The 18,682-nt window shown below is 42.0% G+C and overlaps 1 protein-coding gene across 5 annotated transcripts in view; it reads left to right on the plus strand.

Moving 5' to 3' along the window:
- The window catches only part of rtn1a (reticulon 1a), a 133,003-nt gene that overhangs the window by 99,635 nt on the left and 14,686 nt on the right, over positions 1-18,682 (plus strand). Inside the window, exon 1 of one of the 5 annotated variants that reach the window (XM_028821551.2) lies at positions 14,210-14,500. The exons of 3 other annotated variants lie outside the window; for them this stretch is intronic. In XM_028821551.2, coding sequence (XP_028677384.1) covers positions 14,446-14,500 — 55 coding nt within the window. In that variant the 5' untranslated portion in view covers positions 14,210-14,445. Of the gene's footprint in view, positions 1-14,209; positions 14,507-18,682 lie in introns of those variants that run through there. One more of the 5 variants, XM_028821550.2, reaches the window with a different exon arrangement.

The following is an 18,682-nucleotide window of genomic DNA, read 5'->3' on the forward strand; positions in this document are numbered from 1 at the left end:
AGTTGTTACAACATATTTAGTGAGTACCAAATAGGACTGTATGGGACAGCAAGGCGGGGGTCCTCACGCCTCACCTTGATCTTGTTTGGACATGATGAGTACATATAAAATAATTAGCTTTGCTGTGCTGGAAGGTCCATTTTTGTCTGATATTTTCTACTGTTATGTTTGTTTTTTATCTAAACCGTCACACTGGCGAGACCACCAGACAAGAGCATGGCTGCCTATCAAAGTAGCCTTTTGGAATTAAAGTGCATCGCATGCGGTGGTGGGCAAGTGGAATACTTTTAATGTTATCTTGAAATTCCCCAGCACATCCAGACTGCTGTAATGCTTGCATCTTGTTGATTTACTAAATTCGTATACAACATCCAGTTGTTTCTAAATTTACAAATTCACTCTGCTAGCTTTATTTTGTGCTCTCCACTCTAATAAAAGGTTTGGTGGTCATGATGGTGACATTCTGTTCCTACAATAGGCAGGTTAAAGTGTAGTCTCAGTGGATGCCAACATCCATTATAATAGACGATGCCTAGACAAAGTATTCACCACCTTGGACATTTTCACATTTTATTGTTGTACAGCATTGCATCGCAGTGGATTTCATTTGGCTCTTTGGACACTGATCAGCAGAAAAAGACTCTTTAATGTAAAAATGAAAACAGATCAGTGTTTTAAATTATTTATACATATAACACACCAAATCATTCATTGTATAGGCTTTCATCACCTTCTAGTCAGTATTTAGTAGATGCTCCTTTGGCAGCCTTGGTCTGTTTCTGTCAGCTTTGTAGGTCTGGACTCCATTCAGGCCATTTTTCTCCCTTCTTTTTCTGCTCAAACTCTTTGAGACTGCATGGAGATCACGAGTGAACAAAACCAGCCTCAAATTCTCACTTGGATTGAGATTTGGACTCTGACTCTGCCACTCCAGGACATTAGTTGTCATTCCTGGGTAGCTTTGGCTTTATTCTTGAGGCTGTTGTCCTCCTGGAAAACAAATCTTCTCCCAAAGCTCAGGCGTCTTGGCAAACTGCATCAAGTTTTCCTATAGGAGTTTGCTGCATTAATTTTACCCCCAAACCTGGCATTTACTATGATGGCCAACAAGCTCAAGTTTAGTCTTATCAGACCACAAAACCCTCTTAATGCTGACTTCAGAGTCTTCCATATGCATTCTGGCAAACTCTAGCTACTGGCTTTCCACCTGCCACTCTCCCATAAAGCTATGACTGGTGAAGCACCTGGGCGCAATTGTTGTCTGCAGTCTCTCTCCAATTTCATCCGCTTTCTCGTAGGCCTTTTAATGGCCTCCTTGACTAGTGTTCTTCTTACAAGATCGCTCACTTTTTATGAACGGCCTGCTTTAGGCAGATTTCCAGCTGTGCCACACCTGTTCCATTTCTTCATGATTGAATTAACTGGACTCCACCTGATATTCAGTGACTTGGAGATTTTCTTGTCTCCAGCCTCGACTTGTGCTTTTCAGTCACCTTTTCATGGAGCTGCTTGGAATGTCTTCATTGTGTCGGTTAGCTCACTATACTGACAAGTTGGATCCTCCAGATAAAGTGCGTTTAGACTATAAGCAACTGAAACCCCAGACAGGTGATCTCCATTGAACAAATTCTGGGACTTCTAAAACCAATGAGCTGCTCCAGTGATAATTTAAAGGGTGTCACATTAATGAACACGTTCAATTATTTTGTAATTTGTATTTATAATTAATTTAGACCACTCTGCAGAGATCCATTTTCACTTGAAGCTTAAGGGTTTTTTTCTGTTGATTAGTGTCATAAAAGCCATATTAAAAACAATAAAATGTGAAACCTTCTTAAGGCCCAACACTTTTTATAGGCACTATATAATAACCATTTATGCAGTATCTTGCCTGAAGAAGGGTCCCGAGTTGCCTTGAAAGCTTGCATATAAAAGGGATCATTTTGCTTAACTACTCACTGCAGTACATAACCTAATATAAACACACATACGTACAGATCTAAATTTAATTGATGTGACGGTGGCCGCTCTGCCTTGTGCCAACAGTGCTGGACGGACTCTGACTTTCTAACATCCTGTAATGGAATAAGTTCAGAAAACAAGTTAATGAATTTTGCAACAAACTTTAAATCCTTTTACTTATTTTGCAGTTTTTGCAGTTCAAGACTAATAATGGAAAGCCCTTAACTGGCTGCAAATGAATTATTAATGTTGCATCTTATTAAAAATCTGCTAAACACACAGTTAAATAGCAAAGTTGCCATTAGGTGAGTTAAAATGAGGCCTCTCTTTGGTTTCCCATAAGGGCCTTAAAATCAAGTGGACTGGTCAGCAGCGCCCACATCAGCACGTTCAGCAATTTCTCTTCATTTCATTTCTTGTATCATTTAAACATGAAGCCACACTTGTCAAAGATAGGATTGAATTTGAAATTCAGGTAATGGGCTCACTACATTCTAGCATCAGATATCAGAAAATGGGCAGTGGTCAACACTAGAGCTCCTACTTACCGTACCATAGGTTACATTCTGAACATAAACCATCATCACTTGTAAGCTGTAGCCATTCTGTACAGTGTGGTGTGCTGGAGCTCTATATTGGGATGTCTGGTAGGATTGTTCTGTCCGTGGCCTTCAGAATCTCTTGTTATTAGTCTTTTGAGTCTTTGCTTTTTAGATATTATTGTGGCCCACTGATGTGCACACTTTAGCAGGGGTCTCATTACCAGTACCAGCCAGTGTTGGCCAGTCTGTGGAGTACAATGCGGCCGTTGCTCTTCTGTTCAGACCTTATGCCACAACTGTGGTGGAAAGTTAGCATGCCATTGCTAAATGTGACATGCCTAGTGATTTTCATTTGCATAAATTGACACAATCCGGCAAGAAGATCAGCAACTTCAGCTGGCAAACATTTGATACTGACTGACTAGAAGTCTCGTAATGTGACATCATCTTAACCCGACAGCTGTGCCCTTTATAAGATGACTTCTAATCTGAGATCATGCCATTCGTTTTATCATCGGTCATCATGTTTGCTTTAAGACCAAACAGTCAAGTGATACTGGAGGCCCAGCTGCTAGTACCGTATTCCATGGGTGTCCCTGACAAAACTGGTTCACCTCCATAAAAGTGAGGAGCCTTTGGTTTTGGGTACTGGAAAGACACACGTATTTCCATGAGTTTTCATGAGTCAGGTAGCACGATGACCTTACAATACTTGAGTCTTTGCTCCGTTTACACCTGGAGCGCACTCCTGTGTGGCCCCCAGATTTATGTTGATTTATGACAACGGATACCAGTTTTGTGCTACCATCCCAAGTGATGGCATTAGGTTGAATGGCAAAACCAAACTGAATGTTGGCATCTGCCTGAGTGCAGCCCTTAATGGGCAGGCATTCAGTCTGGGGTCAGTGTAATGTAGTATTTGCTAGGGCAGTATGGTGGCCAGCTTAGCTAGTGCTGCTGCCCCAGAGTTCCTTCTTTTGAATTCTGTTTCATACACACTTCTATTACCACGGCTATCTTGAAGCTGACAAAGGCTTTACTTGTTTTATATAAAACTCAAATGCGTTATACCTCACCACCATGATCCCATGGCCCAAACCGCTACCCACTATGCAGGGACCACCACACTTTTCTTGTTCATGAAAGGTATGTTACACTGCCAAGTCTTAGAAGGTTCTGGACGTTTCTCCCCACACCCAGCAGTCACATTTGCTTCATGGTAGGCAAAGTTTAGCCCATAGGGAGATGAAATCATCAATTTGCTTAATCAGGCAGTTCAGGAAAATTTGAATCAATACAGAAGAGCAAAGAGAAGCTCTCGGGGGCCTGATGACTTTGTCATGACTCAATGCGATTTGTCTGCTTTGTGCTGCAGGCCCCAGTATGTCACTAAAGCAATCCTGACTGTGATTTTGAGTGCCACACCACTTTTGCTTGTAACCTACCCTGTATGAAAGCAAAGGATTGAAACGTACATGGGTAGATGGGAAGTACCTTATTTGTCCTAAGGTTGAAATGTTAGCCTTACATCGATTTTAATGTAGCAATGAAATGGATAAAACACATCTTCCCACCTTCTTTAAAAATTGATAGTGAAGGATTAATTTTAAAGAACACGACAGGAGCGGGACACTTTTCAACATTAGGATGAATGAGTCTGCCAGGCATTATTTGTGACATACATTTTAAAGCCGCAGCCTCCTGCATGTGTACAAGGCCTGTAATCCAACGTCTGAGTCATCGGCTCTATGAGCTCAGTCTTACTGCTCCCATCTTCCCGGTTATTCTGTGTCAGGCCCCTGCTGGGAAGCCACCATGCTGCACGGTGACTAGGTGGCCCTAATTTGAACTCCTTGGCTCTAGAGCTTTTCGTCTCGATCTTCTAGTAAAACTTCTTAAAATCAGGGCCAAATAGTCAGAATCGGAAAGACCACTTCAACAAAGAATGGATCTTTTGTCTTCATTGGGGTCCATGTTACAATGTTTAAACTGCAATTTCAAAAACCAAAATATTGTACAAAACATAAACATTGCGTATCAAATTTACTTTATCATTTGATGCTGTTAAGTTGGAACAATTAATCCTCTAAATAAAACGGCCCATGTCATTATTTGAAAAGAGCCCACCATTGGCTGATGTGGTGAACTGCACGTCATTGTGAGATTTCTGTTATTAGGGGATGAATGCCTTTTGCATTGTCACAAAGAAGGCCACTCAATTTTTTGTAATACTAGGGGGCTTCACCACCTGCTCTCTTTGCTCACCAATAACCCCCCCCCAGCGCTATGCTCAATTGTGAACAGTGGGGCTGAACACTCCTCCGAAACCCCTCTTAAACGATACAAATAACAGTTGTTTTTTACCTCCTCTTTGCTCAATCAGCTGCTGGCTTGCTGCTGCTGCTGCCGTGCCGTGTGATCTGCATTTCGTGCAGCACTACAAATGTTTGAAAGCAGTCCTTTTGTCTCACTGCCTTGTCTCTCTTCTCCCCCAGACATCCTCAAACACTATTCGATCTCTTTTCGCTGTTCCATTATTACACTGAGTAATATTTTCCATTTGTTTGTGCTGTGATCTTTACTCTCATTTTTTGAGACTTTCGAATTTTCATATTTCCATTATCTCTAACCTGTTCTGCATGTGTATGACGGGACTTGCTTCCAAAGGTTGTAAGTATGACGTGACTCTGTCTCTCTTCCAAAGATCACGTCACAATATTTTTTTTTTATTATAATAGAGAGATTATTTCACTTCCAGCACTGTTTTAGTACCAGTCATTTAAAGCATTTACAACTCTGACATGACAGCTTGCCTCCTGTAGTGACCACCAGTTGTACAGCAGCATGACTTACACACATGTGCTCTGGACTCGTCACCATTATCAGTTTCACATGAAGGCAGCCAAACACAAAATCCACATTCACTAAATGCTGGGACAAAGATGCATTATTAATGCTATGAAGCTGCGGTAAAGATTGCTTAGGGGTGCAAGAGCCACATGGCCCCCCGCCTGTGAAGTCAAGTTTCCAGGTGAGCTCTATCAGGGCTGCAGGTTTGCTATAAACTTTCAAAAATGCCATGAAAGTGTCTTAACTTCTGTTTTATATTATCTAAAGTCCCAAAGAAACACATAAGCCCCTTACACACCCTGCAAAAGGTGTAGATCCCCTCAAAATGCGTTCTCACAGAAATCTGCATTTACACAGTAGTTCTAGGACATTAACAGGACATACAAAGCAAGAAACTTTTTATGGCTCAGCACATATCAGACTCCCGGGCATCTTGTAGTTCATGGCTGAGCCCCCCAGTGAGTGAATGAGTCACTCAGACCACAGTTGTTAGAGGTGCAAATCACACACTGTTCTTTGTTAAAGCATGTGCTTTCTGACAATAATAAATGAAGTGTGTGCTTTTAAGTATAAAGAAAAAATACTTTTAAAAAGTCCCCTTCAAAAGACATACTTGTAAGAAAGTTCATAATCCCCCCAGACAACTGAAACAGAAAATGCAATACCATCTGACTTCTTCTGACTGGCTCCAAAGCTCCTGTTCTGCCATAGATCAGTGGTCACAAGCTGGAAACCTCCACTCCACAACTGTTCTCTCATTTCCCAGATCACACACCAGTCACCTGTTCCAGGATGAGAGTTCTTCTGTCTGGTAGTCATCCATTTGGAACACCACCTACAGGAATTTAAAAAACAATATCAAAGAAATACTGTTCCAAGATGTTTTGGTTTGAAGACACCAACATGGCGAATAAGGGGTGTTAGGCCTCCAGAAGGCTTCACTAAAGGCTTTATTGGCCAGGCCAGGCCTGTTTGCCCACCTTAAAAGGGTCTCACCCTAATGGGGCTTAATCCCAAAAATCTATCCAAAAGCCCCACAAGTAGGAGGGTGATCATAAACCTCAGGTTGTAAACAAAAAGGCATCAAATGATTCTTATTAACAAAATGGAAAATGATAAGCAAAATGCTCCAAAGAGAAAAAACAGAGAAATAGATAGATAGATAGATACTTTATTAATCCCAAGGGGAAATTCACACAATATGCCTAAAAGGGCAATTGACAGTAAACAAAGTCCCAGTAGACAGTCCTGAATCAACATCCTTAAGATCAAAAAACAACCAGAAATCCAGTATAGAAACAGAAATACTCACAAACTCCAACCAAAAATGACATCCTTGACAGCTGAATCAAAACCCAGGAGGAGGTCCCAACAGCTGTGACTTTAGGGTGGCCCCGCCTCTTGGGGAACCACCCACAAAGAACATACGCAAACTTAGAAACCGTACATAATTAGCCAATTGAAAAGAAAACCAACAGAAATAACATAAGAAAAATTGTCTCTCAGAATGAACAAAAACAACAGTAAAACATAGTATCCACACAAATTTAGACTGTTACACAACACGAGAGACAACCCCACTTCTCTAATCATGCTACCTTGTTTTAGATGTAGCTGGATTCACATACCCCAGTGGAGAAAAGACAATTGCCATCAACGGCTCGTGACTGTCATACCCCAATTATGACAACCCCCCAAACCCCCCCCCCTCCACCTCCAATACCAGTATGCAGGCCCCCTAATTAGCTTACACCACCTCACTGTCTTGTCCAAGTGTGACTGTCCAAAGAAGGATTTCAATACAATTTTAATTCAGGGCCCTTTCCCATCTTTGTCATTTTTTTTCTCTACATATTGAGGAACAGTACTAGGAAGCCAATTTTCGCTCCTGCACGTGTGCCCATGCTGCTATTGTTTGGTTATCTTAATACTTTATTCTCGGATTATTCCAATAGACTCAAGCTGCAGAGCTCCAGAGCTCCACTCCATTGAGGAGGTTGTCACTGTATATTAAGCATCAGTGACAACACCTGGTTAATTGTGGTTATTGGGTTGGTGTAGGGTATCTGACTCAAGTCACGTAAACCAAGTGACAAAAACCTGCAATCCAATTGGCTGTCCAGCAGACCTACTAAATTGCGGCACTATGGAGGTCTGCAGCTGGACCCATCTCGATTATTCAGCCAAATGAACCTTTCTAGTATAACTCACCGGATTATTAGCAGTGTCATTTTCTTCATTCTCGTCTTACACTTTCCTTCAGTTATTTGGGCAGCCCCTTTCTGACATCAGTCTCTTTGTGAAGATTGTTTTAGTGTGGCCAATATGGACATGCAGCAAAACACCTTTTCCTTACTGCTATACATTTAAATACACAATTTAATCAATTTCCTACCCCACTAATCCAGTTCAGGGTTGTAAAGGAATCCACTGGGGAAGGGGCACCCAACCAGTCACAGGGTACACTTACTTGGTCAGCATACACAATTACAAGCATCATAAGTGTGTAATTATGACAGCCCCATTGTTGTAAAGGATGGTTATTGGCGAGGATTATGTGGTTGCAAGCAAGTAATGCTGCCCTTTCATGGCCTGTATCCATCAGGGAGTGCTGGGAAATGCACTGTAAAAAGGTCCTATTCTGTTAGAATACTGCCTTGAAACCACAACAGGGACAAAGTAACAACCAGTCATGTCAAAAGTCTCAGGGTTGAGCAGGTCAGCAGTTGTGGTGCTTCATCATACCTGGGCTCTGTCACTGGTGTGGTGTGCCAACACTTTCTGTGACTTTGTTATTATTTTGCTACAGAAAGTTGGAGGTCCATCACTCCATGCTTGGAAATCCCTGGGAACAAAGCACCTTATTGGCATTTCCCATGGGAGAGCTCAAGAAATACTCTTTTCACTGGCTGATGAAGAATAATCATGGAAACAACAAGCAGGACTGGTACTTAATAAGTAGAAATAAAACATATTGTATATAAAATAGTATTTCATAAGCAGGTTATTCATAGAGGTTCCAAGCTTATTGAATACACAGACCACAGTGGAACTCTGAATTTTACCGAGCCTCACTGCTGTCTCACAGCAGCCACTTTTGAATCCCCGCTCAGTCCCTGCCTGTATGCAGTTGTGACGTTTCCCGAGCTTTTGGGGGATTTTCTCCAGTTTCTCCGTCTTTCCTCCAACATCATATGCATGTGTGTTAGGGTAACTGGTGGCTCTGTGTGGTGATCCTGCCATGTGTCAGGATAGACAGGCTGTGGCTTCCTGCGACCCTGTATTAGACTAAGCGGAATCAGAACATGAATAAGTGGGGCACTGGCGTGTGCTGACACTCGGATCATCGTCTATCAGCATGTCAGTAGTGGGGCTGACCAAACATTAAATTGCTAGGATTGCTACAGTATTTATTATATACTTGTTGTCGAAAAAAGTGTCGGAAAGGGCCTGGCACAGTGATTACTGATGCTACATCACAGCTCGGGGATTCAACTGCCTACCTGAATGCTCTGTGTGTGAAGCTTGAGGTTATTTTTGATGTTATTCTTTAATTTTTTAAATGCTTCCCTAAAGTGTTTGTGCCCTTTTATATATCTATTCTAGAGTTTTAATATCCAAAGAATACAAATCTGATATTTATTTCATGATTTAAGACATCCCCCCAAGATAGTTTCAATTAGCAATGCCATTTTTTTTTTTCTTGTGGGCTCTTCCACTTTCATACATTTCCATAACAATGTTTCCCAGAATTCCCCAGAGCTGTGCAGCATGTGATGTAATCGATAAAGGTCAGTGGTGCACACTTTCACACTAGCTGAAGTTGGATAAAAACTTTTTTTTATTATTCCCTTGGTTTAAAAGCTAAGGTGTAGCAATCTCAATTAACAAAGTTAACAAGGCTATGTCTAAATCTCCTCTCCTGGTCCTCTTACTAAAAATATATCTTGCTGATTCATTGTGTTGGAACATTTGTGTCTCTTCCCAGTCCCTACAATTTTAACTCTGAATAAAGACATCTGTGGCATGACGTTGAGGACGGCAGGCAGTGAGGCCTCAACATTAAAGTACCCATGAAGTAACTGATTCTGGTCCCATGTCACTCTGCCCATACTGCCTTTTGGTTTATGATTCTGCTTTATGGACATGCTGGGTAGAGTTCAGAGCTTAAACTTCTGTGGTCAAAGCTGCTGCCATGCAATTACAGTAAAGGAGTCAAAATGCATAGTTGAATGTCCTTTGCATTCTTCATATGTTCTCATTAATAGGAGCTTAAGAGTGTATTTAAAATATCATTATCCATGAACTGTGCATATTGAATGGATTCTTGTTTTATCTTAAGAGCATTTGTAAATGTGCACCACACTCTGGATTTCTTATTATGAAGTGTCCAAACTCCATAACAAGATTTGGGGCAGCCACCCATATACAGTATTTCCTGGCTGCAAAATTGAAATGTGATAGCACTGATGTGCACAAATCGGAGTCCAAAACAGAGCTGAGGGGACAGGGGAAAGGTGGTGGCTTTTAAAGGGCAATATAGGAAGTTAAGTCAAAGGGGCCAGGACCGGAAGGGTCTTCAATCTATAGGCTGAAGCCCAGAAATTACATTAACAGGGCCAGGTGGAATTTCTCATAAATGGTCTGCAGAAAAGCGAGAAAAAGAGTCAGTACATTCTGCCACATTTCGGTCTGGCTCGGAATTACCCTCATTCAAGCCCTTTAGCTGCCTCCCATGCCCATGTGTGTGACAGAAGGTTATTCATGCTTCAGTGTTTGATATTACATTTATTCAGTTCAGGGTTACTGGGACCTGGGGCCTATCCCCATAGCACTGGGCACAAAGTGTGGACCTAGCATGGCAATAGAAAGTGTGCTTACAGAAAAGAAAAAAAATAAAAATAGACAAGGAGAGATGTGGGGGCAGCACGGTGGCGCAGTGGGTAGCGCTGCTGCCTCGCAGTTGGGAGACCTGGGTTCGCTTCCCTGGTCCTTCCTGCGTGGAGTTTGCATGTTCTCCCCATGTCTGCGTGGGTTTCCTCCGGGCGCTCCGGTTTCCTCCCACAGTCCAAAGACATGCAGATTAGGTGGATTGGCGATTCTAAATTGGCCCTAGTGTGTGCTTGGTGTGTGGGTGTGTTTGTGTGTGTCCTGCGGTGGGTTGGCACCCTGCCTGGGATTGGTTCCTGCCTTGTGCCCTGTGATGGCTGGGATTGGCTCCAGCAGACCCCCGTGACCCTGTGTTCGGATTCAGCGGGTTGGAAAATGGATGGAGATGTGGTATTGCAGTGCGGGTTCATCTCCAGAGGCCTGGCATCAGCACCAATTGTGGACACTTCACGTGAAAATTCTCTCAGTTTCTGCGAGGCTTTTCTCAGTGACAAGAATGTGAACGTTAGATGAACTAGTGATTATAAATTAGCCTGGCATGAGTTGAGTGAGCCCTGGGATCCACTGGTATCCCATACAGGGTTGTTCCCTGCTTTGTAACCCTTAAGTGGAATAAGTAGGCCCAGACAATCAATACACTGGCACATTAATAATGGCAGCATTAAGTAAAATTAATATATGTAAGTGAAAATTCATCATAACAGTTACAGTGGATTAAGGAAGTATTCAGACCCCTTCAATAACTACAAGAACATTATTTCTATAGCACAATTTTTATACAAAGGCTGAAGCTCAAAGTGCTTAACAAGATGTCATGGAAATGGTTATAAGCAAGGAAACAACATACAAAAATTGATGATAATAATGAATGAATATATAAATAAGTAAATAATATAATAAAAAATAAGTAATGCACTCTTAACCTGGGACAGATATATAATTAAGAGAAGTAGAGTCCTTAAACATAGGATGGAATTTTTAAGCCCCTAAATGCGAGTCCAGTGATAAGCTCAGGTGGTCAGTGTGGACAGACGCAGTGGTCTCATGGCATTCATTCAGACAGCCCAGGTGGCTGCACAGGACTTTGATCAGGTGGTGGTGGTGCAGAACACCACCACAGAAGAACTGGAAAAGAAAACAGAGAAAAGTAAAGATTAATAAGGATTACAGATTCATTGAAGAATAGGATGATTATATGCATATTTAGTTTATTAAGGGCAGAATTCAAAATGAGGCTACAAAAAAGTCAAATTAAAAAGTGGGTTTGTAAGAGTTTTTTGAAATGATCCCCGGTGTTAACCAATAAGGATACACCAGGCTAAGTACTCCAGATTGTTGGTGTATAACAGCAAAAGGCTGCCTTCCCCAAACCTTTTATGCTAGTCTCTTGGAATTAGAAGCAGACCACCATTAGAAGATCTATGGTTATGACTTAGAAAGTAGGGGGACATGTTCTCCAAATTATAGGAAGGAGCAAGCTTATTTAAAGCTTTATCTACTATTAGTAGTATTTTAAAGTCAATTCTAAATGACACAGGTAACCAATGTGATGATGCCAAGACTGGCGAGATGTGCTCAGATTTTATTCTTCTAGTTAAGATTCTGGCTGTTGCATTCTGCACTAATTGCAGTCGACGGATGCCTTTTCGTAGGTAGTCCAGTTAGACGTGCATTATTACAGTGATCTATTAGACTAAAAACAAAAGCATGAATTAATTTCTCAGCATTTTGCAATGTTATAAGAGGTCTAACTTTTGTAATAATCCATAAATGGAAAAATGCAGTCTTGGTAATCTGGTTAAATATGTGATTTAATGTTTTTGTCATAGTCCAAGGTTACACCTAAATTCTTTACTTCCACCCTGATTTTTAATGCAAGGGGATTTAATATATTTGTAATACCCTCTTTATTTCTACAGTTTCTTATTTAGCTTGAAGAAATTATTACTTATCCATTCAGAAATACGTGACAGACAATGGCTCAGACAGCGCAGAGCGCCAGGGTCATCAGGTGCTACAGATAGGTAAAGCTACATGTCTGGCAGTGCAGCTTGTGCTTTAAAATAATCTGAGCCAATGTGACCAAAGAAACTTGGGGGGGGGGCGGGGAGGGAAATAAGCGGGCCCAGAATAGCTCCTTGTGGTACACTATATACAGTATGAAGATCTCAAAGAATTTTTTTTACCTGTTAAATAAGACAAACCAGTTTAAGACAGTGTCAGAGAGCCCTACCCATTGGCTACGGCTTTTCATTTTCTGTCCCTTTTATTGTATTGTAAACTTTATTTTAAGTGAATAAGTCTGTCGTTTTTTCCCCATCAGTCTAAGCTTGAATAACTCATAATTGCAAAGTGAAAACATGTTTTTAGAAAGGTTTGAAAAGTTATTAAAAAAAATCAAAAACTGAAATCTGTCATTCTTATAAGTATAATTCGATACTTTGTAGAACCTCTTTGGGAGCAAGTCCAGCTTTGAGTCTTCATGGGTAAGTTTCTACAAGCTTTGCATTCCAGGATTTGAGCAATTTACCTCATTCTTCCTAGCAGATCCTCTCAAGCCTCATTAGATCGTATAGGAAGCGTCTGTAAACTGACACCTTCAGGTCTCTACACAGATGTTCTATGCCGTTTAAGTCTTTGCTTTGGCTGCGCCACTCAAGGACCATCACCGCCTGGTCCTGAAGCTACTCCAGAGTTGTCTTGTCTAGAAGCTTTAGGCACTATTGTGAACCATCACCCCAGTTTGAGATTGCATACGCCCAGGAGCAGGTTTTCTTCAAAGACCTCTCTGCATTAGGCTGCCTTCATCCTTCTCTCAATTCTGACCAGTCTCCTGCTCACTGCTACTAAGAAGCACACCCACAGAATGATGCCGCCATTACCATGCTTATCTACCAAGATGGTATTAAGCAGTGCTTAGCTTCACAGATATTACATTAACCAAAGTTACATTTTTGTCTCATCAGACTAGATCAGTGTTTCCCAAACTCGGTCCTGGGGACCCCCTGTGGCTGCAGGTTTTTGTTCCAACCGGATTCCTAATCAGTGACAACACCTGATAGCACTCATATCCTTATGACAAGTCCTCCCACCTCAGCAGAGAACTTCTGATGCTCTGTTAGAGTGGTCATTTGGTTCTTGGTCTGCTTCCTAACCAAGGCTGTTCTTTCTGTGTTATTATTTGACCGGACAGCCAACTCTAAGAAGAGTCCTGGTGGTTCCAAAATCCTTCAATTTAAAATTGAGGCGTCTTTCTAAATGATGTCCAATCAATTCAGTTTGCTAAAAGTGGGCTCCAGTAAAGTTCTAGCCACTTCTCAAGGAGGATTAAAGCAAACGGGATGCGCCCGACAACAATCTGGTGTGCCACACAGGAAAGGGTCTAAAAACATATGTGAATGAGGGATTTCGATTTTTAATACATTTGCAGACCTTTCTGAAAAAATGTTTTCACTTTGTCATTACTGGTTATTGAGTGTAGATTGATGGACAAAAATGGCCAATTCATCTATTTAAAGTTAAATCTACAACACAATAAAACATGCAGAAAATGAAGGGGTCTGAATACTTTCCGAATCCACTGCAAGTGTTAACCTCTGATTGAGTCGCCACAATTTGGCAATCCCAGGTGTCAAGTCCAGAGGCTGCCTTGATGGCATTGTACCCCCAAGGCTGGGCATTAAATGCATTTAATGACATTTGCCATTTTAAAATTGCCAACACGGTAGATGTTCAGCATCTTGATACAGGCAGAACAATGTGTGACGAATCGCTCAAGCACAGTACATGTGTGGCATAATGATATTTTTAGAATATACAGCGCATTCGCTTCAGTAGAAGACCCTGCCTGCCTATCTTTAAGGTTTTCCCACCCTTGCTATTGCTTCCTTGTTCAAAAGAAACACATCTCGGTGGGCCAGCTGACGTGCTGCAGTGGCGACCGCAGCCTTTGTGATCAGTCTGCTTTCTCCTCCCTCCCAGACACGCAGGCGCAGGCACACTCCCTCTCTCTCATCCTCCTGCTCTCGAGGGTCCTGCGCACAGCATCAATCTGCACGCCGTGCAAAGCAGACAGGGCTGACGTCCCCTCCCACTGATCAAGACCCCCTCCCACCCCTCCTCGGCCATTCATGCTTTGAGATGCCTAAATGAGAATTCAGTGCCACTGAAGGAGCGCCGTGAATCCTTTTGTGCCCCTAAGATGCAGGCCAGCGCAGACTCTGCAAAGATGGAGTGCTTCTGGAGCAACTGGAAATGTCAGGGTATACTGGTGTTGCATGTATTTTTCATTGTATATGGAAGTGATTCTAAGTGGGAGAGAAAGAAAGAGCGAGAGAGAGAGTGTGTGTACCTGTGGGCCTTCTCGTGCCGTTCGCCTGCTCTCGTGAATATTTTTGCTGTTGTTTTGGCTTCTCATCATTTGCATTGTTCTTTCAAATGCTTTACTACTCTCCCCCATTGTTGCATTTTTTAAAATTTCTGCTGCATTGGACAACAGAGAATGTGAACTGTCCATTCATCCTCATCTGTTTTTTTGCTACTGTGCGGCACGCTCTGTTGCCATCTGTGCAGTGACAATCGTTCAGCCTTGTTTGTATTTTTATTTTATTCTCATATTCTTAAACTCTCTGACTGTAGTATTATTATGATGTTATTTTTTGCTGCTCGCTCATCTGCAGTGAGCCAAAGGCAGGTGCCATAAAGGAGACTCGTACATCAGGGACACACCCATTGTTGTTATCTGGGAGATGAAAACACTCGTGCTGCAGCAGGGGAGGAGACCCCCAAGGTTACTCGTGCACAGCCATTTCAGCTTATTTTTGCCGACAAGACGAGCCTCTCAGCCTGTTGTTCATACCAAGTGAATTGCCCTCTGCATGCTGTTAACTTCTCTGTCCTCAGGGTGTGGCAGCCCTACGGAGTGCCTCTATTGTTCTGCTGGTGCCTCATTTTTCCAGACGGAGCACCAGTTTTGGAGGTCTGCACGTTTTTTTTTTTTTTTTGCTTTTGTTCTTCTCCCCTTTTGCTTTCTAAACACTGGCTGGCTCTGCCGAGGCTGTAGATTGTGCCTCTTTGTGTCACTCTGGCCATATCAGGTCCACACCAGTGGCACTGGCTTCATAATACCTGCCGGCTGAGCCGAGCTAAGCAAGAGAAGCAACTCGTGGGAACCACATCAACGAAGTGTTTGTTGGCTCCTCCGTGTCCATCACCCCAGGGCACCAAAGCTTCCAGAAAGCTGAAAAACACGAGTCCAGCACACAAACTGATTTGGTTGGGGGCTTATCTCCGGCACATGTTTTCTGTTGATAAGGAAGTCAAAAGCAAATCATTTAGTCCAGGGTGCAAGGTCCTGCTGGAACAGTCCCATTTAGGGGCGTGGTCGCTACAGAAATTCTAGAACGTTCTAATGGCCTGTGTCAGTACGCAGAGCTTCCTAAACCCCCCCCCCCCCCGATTAAGAAAACATGACGCAAGTGTTTCTGCTGTGAAAACAACTTGGGTCTTTTTATTTAAGCCTCATCTCTGAATTGATAAGGGTGGGCCGCCATTAAGTTAACGTTCTCTACAACAGCAGCACAAGCAGGGTGGGCGAGCCCATTAGAGACGTGCATCTTCTTAAGGTTGCATACGGAGGAATCATTCCAGACATTCACATTACCTCAGTGACACCCCACCGATACTGTCGCTCGGAATCATTTGATGCTTGCTCTTTGTATTGAGTGGCGGTTGTGGCGTATTGTATTAACTTTTAAAAGTGAGCAAAGCTGTTTGGTTTTTGGAGATGATGGTGATGGGGGAAGTCAGCACCTGCCTCAGCCTGAGTTGCCTTTTTGTATTATACTCACTCAAATGCCTTGCTGTAAAAGGCATTATATAAAATAAAGATTACTGATTTGAGTCAACTTTGACTTGGGTGGTTGCAGATGCAATTTGTGACTATCAGAGCGGCTTTGAGTTGATGTAGAGTCTTAATTCTGTCCCGTGTGTGTAGTTCAAAAAAACAGACATAGTGGTGAAGGAGGCGGCGTCTTGTTTGTCTCCTTGGTTTGGTTTTGCTTAACACGCCCTCCAGTCACTCACATCTTTGTTTGTGCAAAGAACTCGTGGTGGATACGCTGCTCTAGTGTCGCATGACTGTCCTGATGTCATCATCTTTAAATGAGCTTCTTCTTGATGTCATCATAATGATGCTTTTCATCCTCATTTTTAATGCCCAGTCACTGGAGCGCTGACACCCTCAGTAGGTCACAGGAGCAGGAAGGTAGAGGGGTTTTGAGATGCAAATGGAGCTGGCCGCTGCGCTCTGAAAGGTGCTCGTCTAATGGCCGACTTACTGCTGACCACAGTGGATGGTTACCATGTCAGTTACTCTTAGCAACCACCGGCAGTTCGGGCTTTGTGTACTCCAGACATTGTAAGGAATACAGTATTGAGACTTCATGTGTTTATAATGCGGTGCTACATTTTTGTTACAGAGTGTATATATTATTTATATATATACACATACATACATACATACATACAAAAGAAATTGGCAGAATTCAGATGTACAGGAGAAAATAATAAATTAGCAGCTCATTTCCATGTTTACATACCTGCTGTTACATATTGGGATTCTCATCTGACTTCAAAGAGTGCAAAATTAAAAATGTGTCAGCACATCAGACCACTCGAAACCGGGGGCCAAGGTCAGCTTCATGGGGATATTAAACATTACATTAAAGGAAACCTACACCCATAATTGATGTGTATATTTTTTTCATTTTACATACTCCAGGTGGTTTGTAACAATGGCAAGGGGAAAAAAATGTATCTCGCTTTTTCATGCCAAACAGAGCTAACAAAGTTTATGCTTTAATGGAAGCAGGCAGTGAAAGTTGTGATAACCTAGAAACCCCTTCACATAGGGTCGCACTTTTGAAATGAAGATAGGACTCTTGACCAATGTATTTGGGCAGTGGCAGGTCTTTATTTCAAAACCACGACCCCAGGTGGTGGGAATAGATTTAAAAATATTTTAGCAAAGAAGTGCATGCATATTGCATGTTTTTAAGCATATGACTGGATGACTTGATGTGAATTATGCAACACAAGTAACAGGAGGATTTTTCATAGACATTTTGATATTGTTTGCTGGCGTCACCCCACCTGCTACCATTACAGCATAAACATAGCTGTTTCTGCATGAAATTATGAGATTAAATGTTTTTCTCGGCAATCACTACAAACCAGGGTATGTAACATTAAAAAAAAAAATCTTTTTTGGGTACATTTCTTTAAGATAGCTATCCCTCCACTCCCTGAAGATTTTTTTTCCTTCTTAAATATTCTTCCATCAGAAATAATTAGTAGATATACACTGTTCTGTAGCAGACATGGCAGAATCTTTGCACGCAGATGCCCATTCGTTTTGTAGGGGGTGTGCAGCCCAAATGCACCACATGAGAGGTTACCAAGGGACTCCACAACAACAGAAATACTGAACAGTAAAAGAGAGATGAGGATGCACATCCACACTTAAGTCAAGCTGCTTGAAACGCTCTCCAAAATGGATTTACCATATTAGCTGCTGCCGTGTCCTAGAGCACACTGATGCTACTTTAGCAATTATTTTATTATTTTGCCTTAAAGCTGCAAAGCTAATTGATTTTAAGTACAGAAAAGTAAGTACTGGGTACCAAGGTCAGTGCTGCTGTCCTGGACTCCATGGCTGTAGACCTTCCTTCAGGTTCTCGGCTTTTCTTTTCCCATTCTAAAAGGCTTGTGCCAGGAGAACTGGCTACTCCAGACTGGCCCGATGTGATGCAGTGCACTCCAGGATGGCCCCGTGGTCCAGGGCTGCCTGGATGAGATCTTGTTGAAATAGAAGGAAACTGCTAATGACAGGAAGAACAACAATGTCAGTATTTTATTTGCATTTTCATGGTAATAAAAATAGTTTTAAAAAGTTGACACAGGCTCGAATCTAAAGATTGTGCTTCTTTACTTCTCAACTGCAGTGGTGGCCTCAGGGGTACCCAGTCAGTGTAAACTGGAAACTGCATATCTCACTGAATTCATTTAAACTCATAAAATAATAATGTGTAAAAAACTAAACGAAGACACAAATATCTAAACTCTCCTGAAGGCGTGGAGTATGGAAGTGTAGCCTGCAACGCTGCTGCCCAACTAACGTTCATAAGCAAATAATGCACAGTTGGCTATAAATTTTGCATGTTTTTAAAAGTCATTATATGCAAAATGTTTGTCTGGTGGACCGACTTGACATTGTTATTTATAATCTAGGGTTCTGACATTGGTCTACGAGTCTATATATTGATTATGCACTGATGGTTTTTCATGTTGATGGTTTTTTGCTGGTTGTTATCTAGCCACATTAGAGATATACATGATAGTGCTTGAATACAGTGTTAGACGTCTCATTTATGGTTATT

This window comes from Erpetoichthys calabaricus, chromosome 16 (genome assembly GCF_900747795.2).
Source record: "Erpetoichthys calabaricus chromosome 16, fErpCal1.3, whole genome shotgun sequence".
Taxonomy (NCBI): Eukaryota; Metazoa; Chordata; class Cladistia; order Polypteriformes; family Polypteridae; genus Erpetoichthys; species Erpetoichthys calabaricus.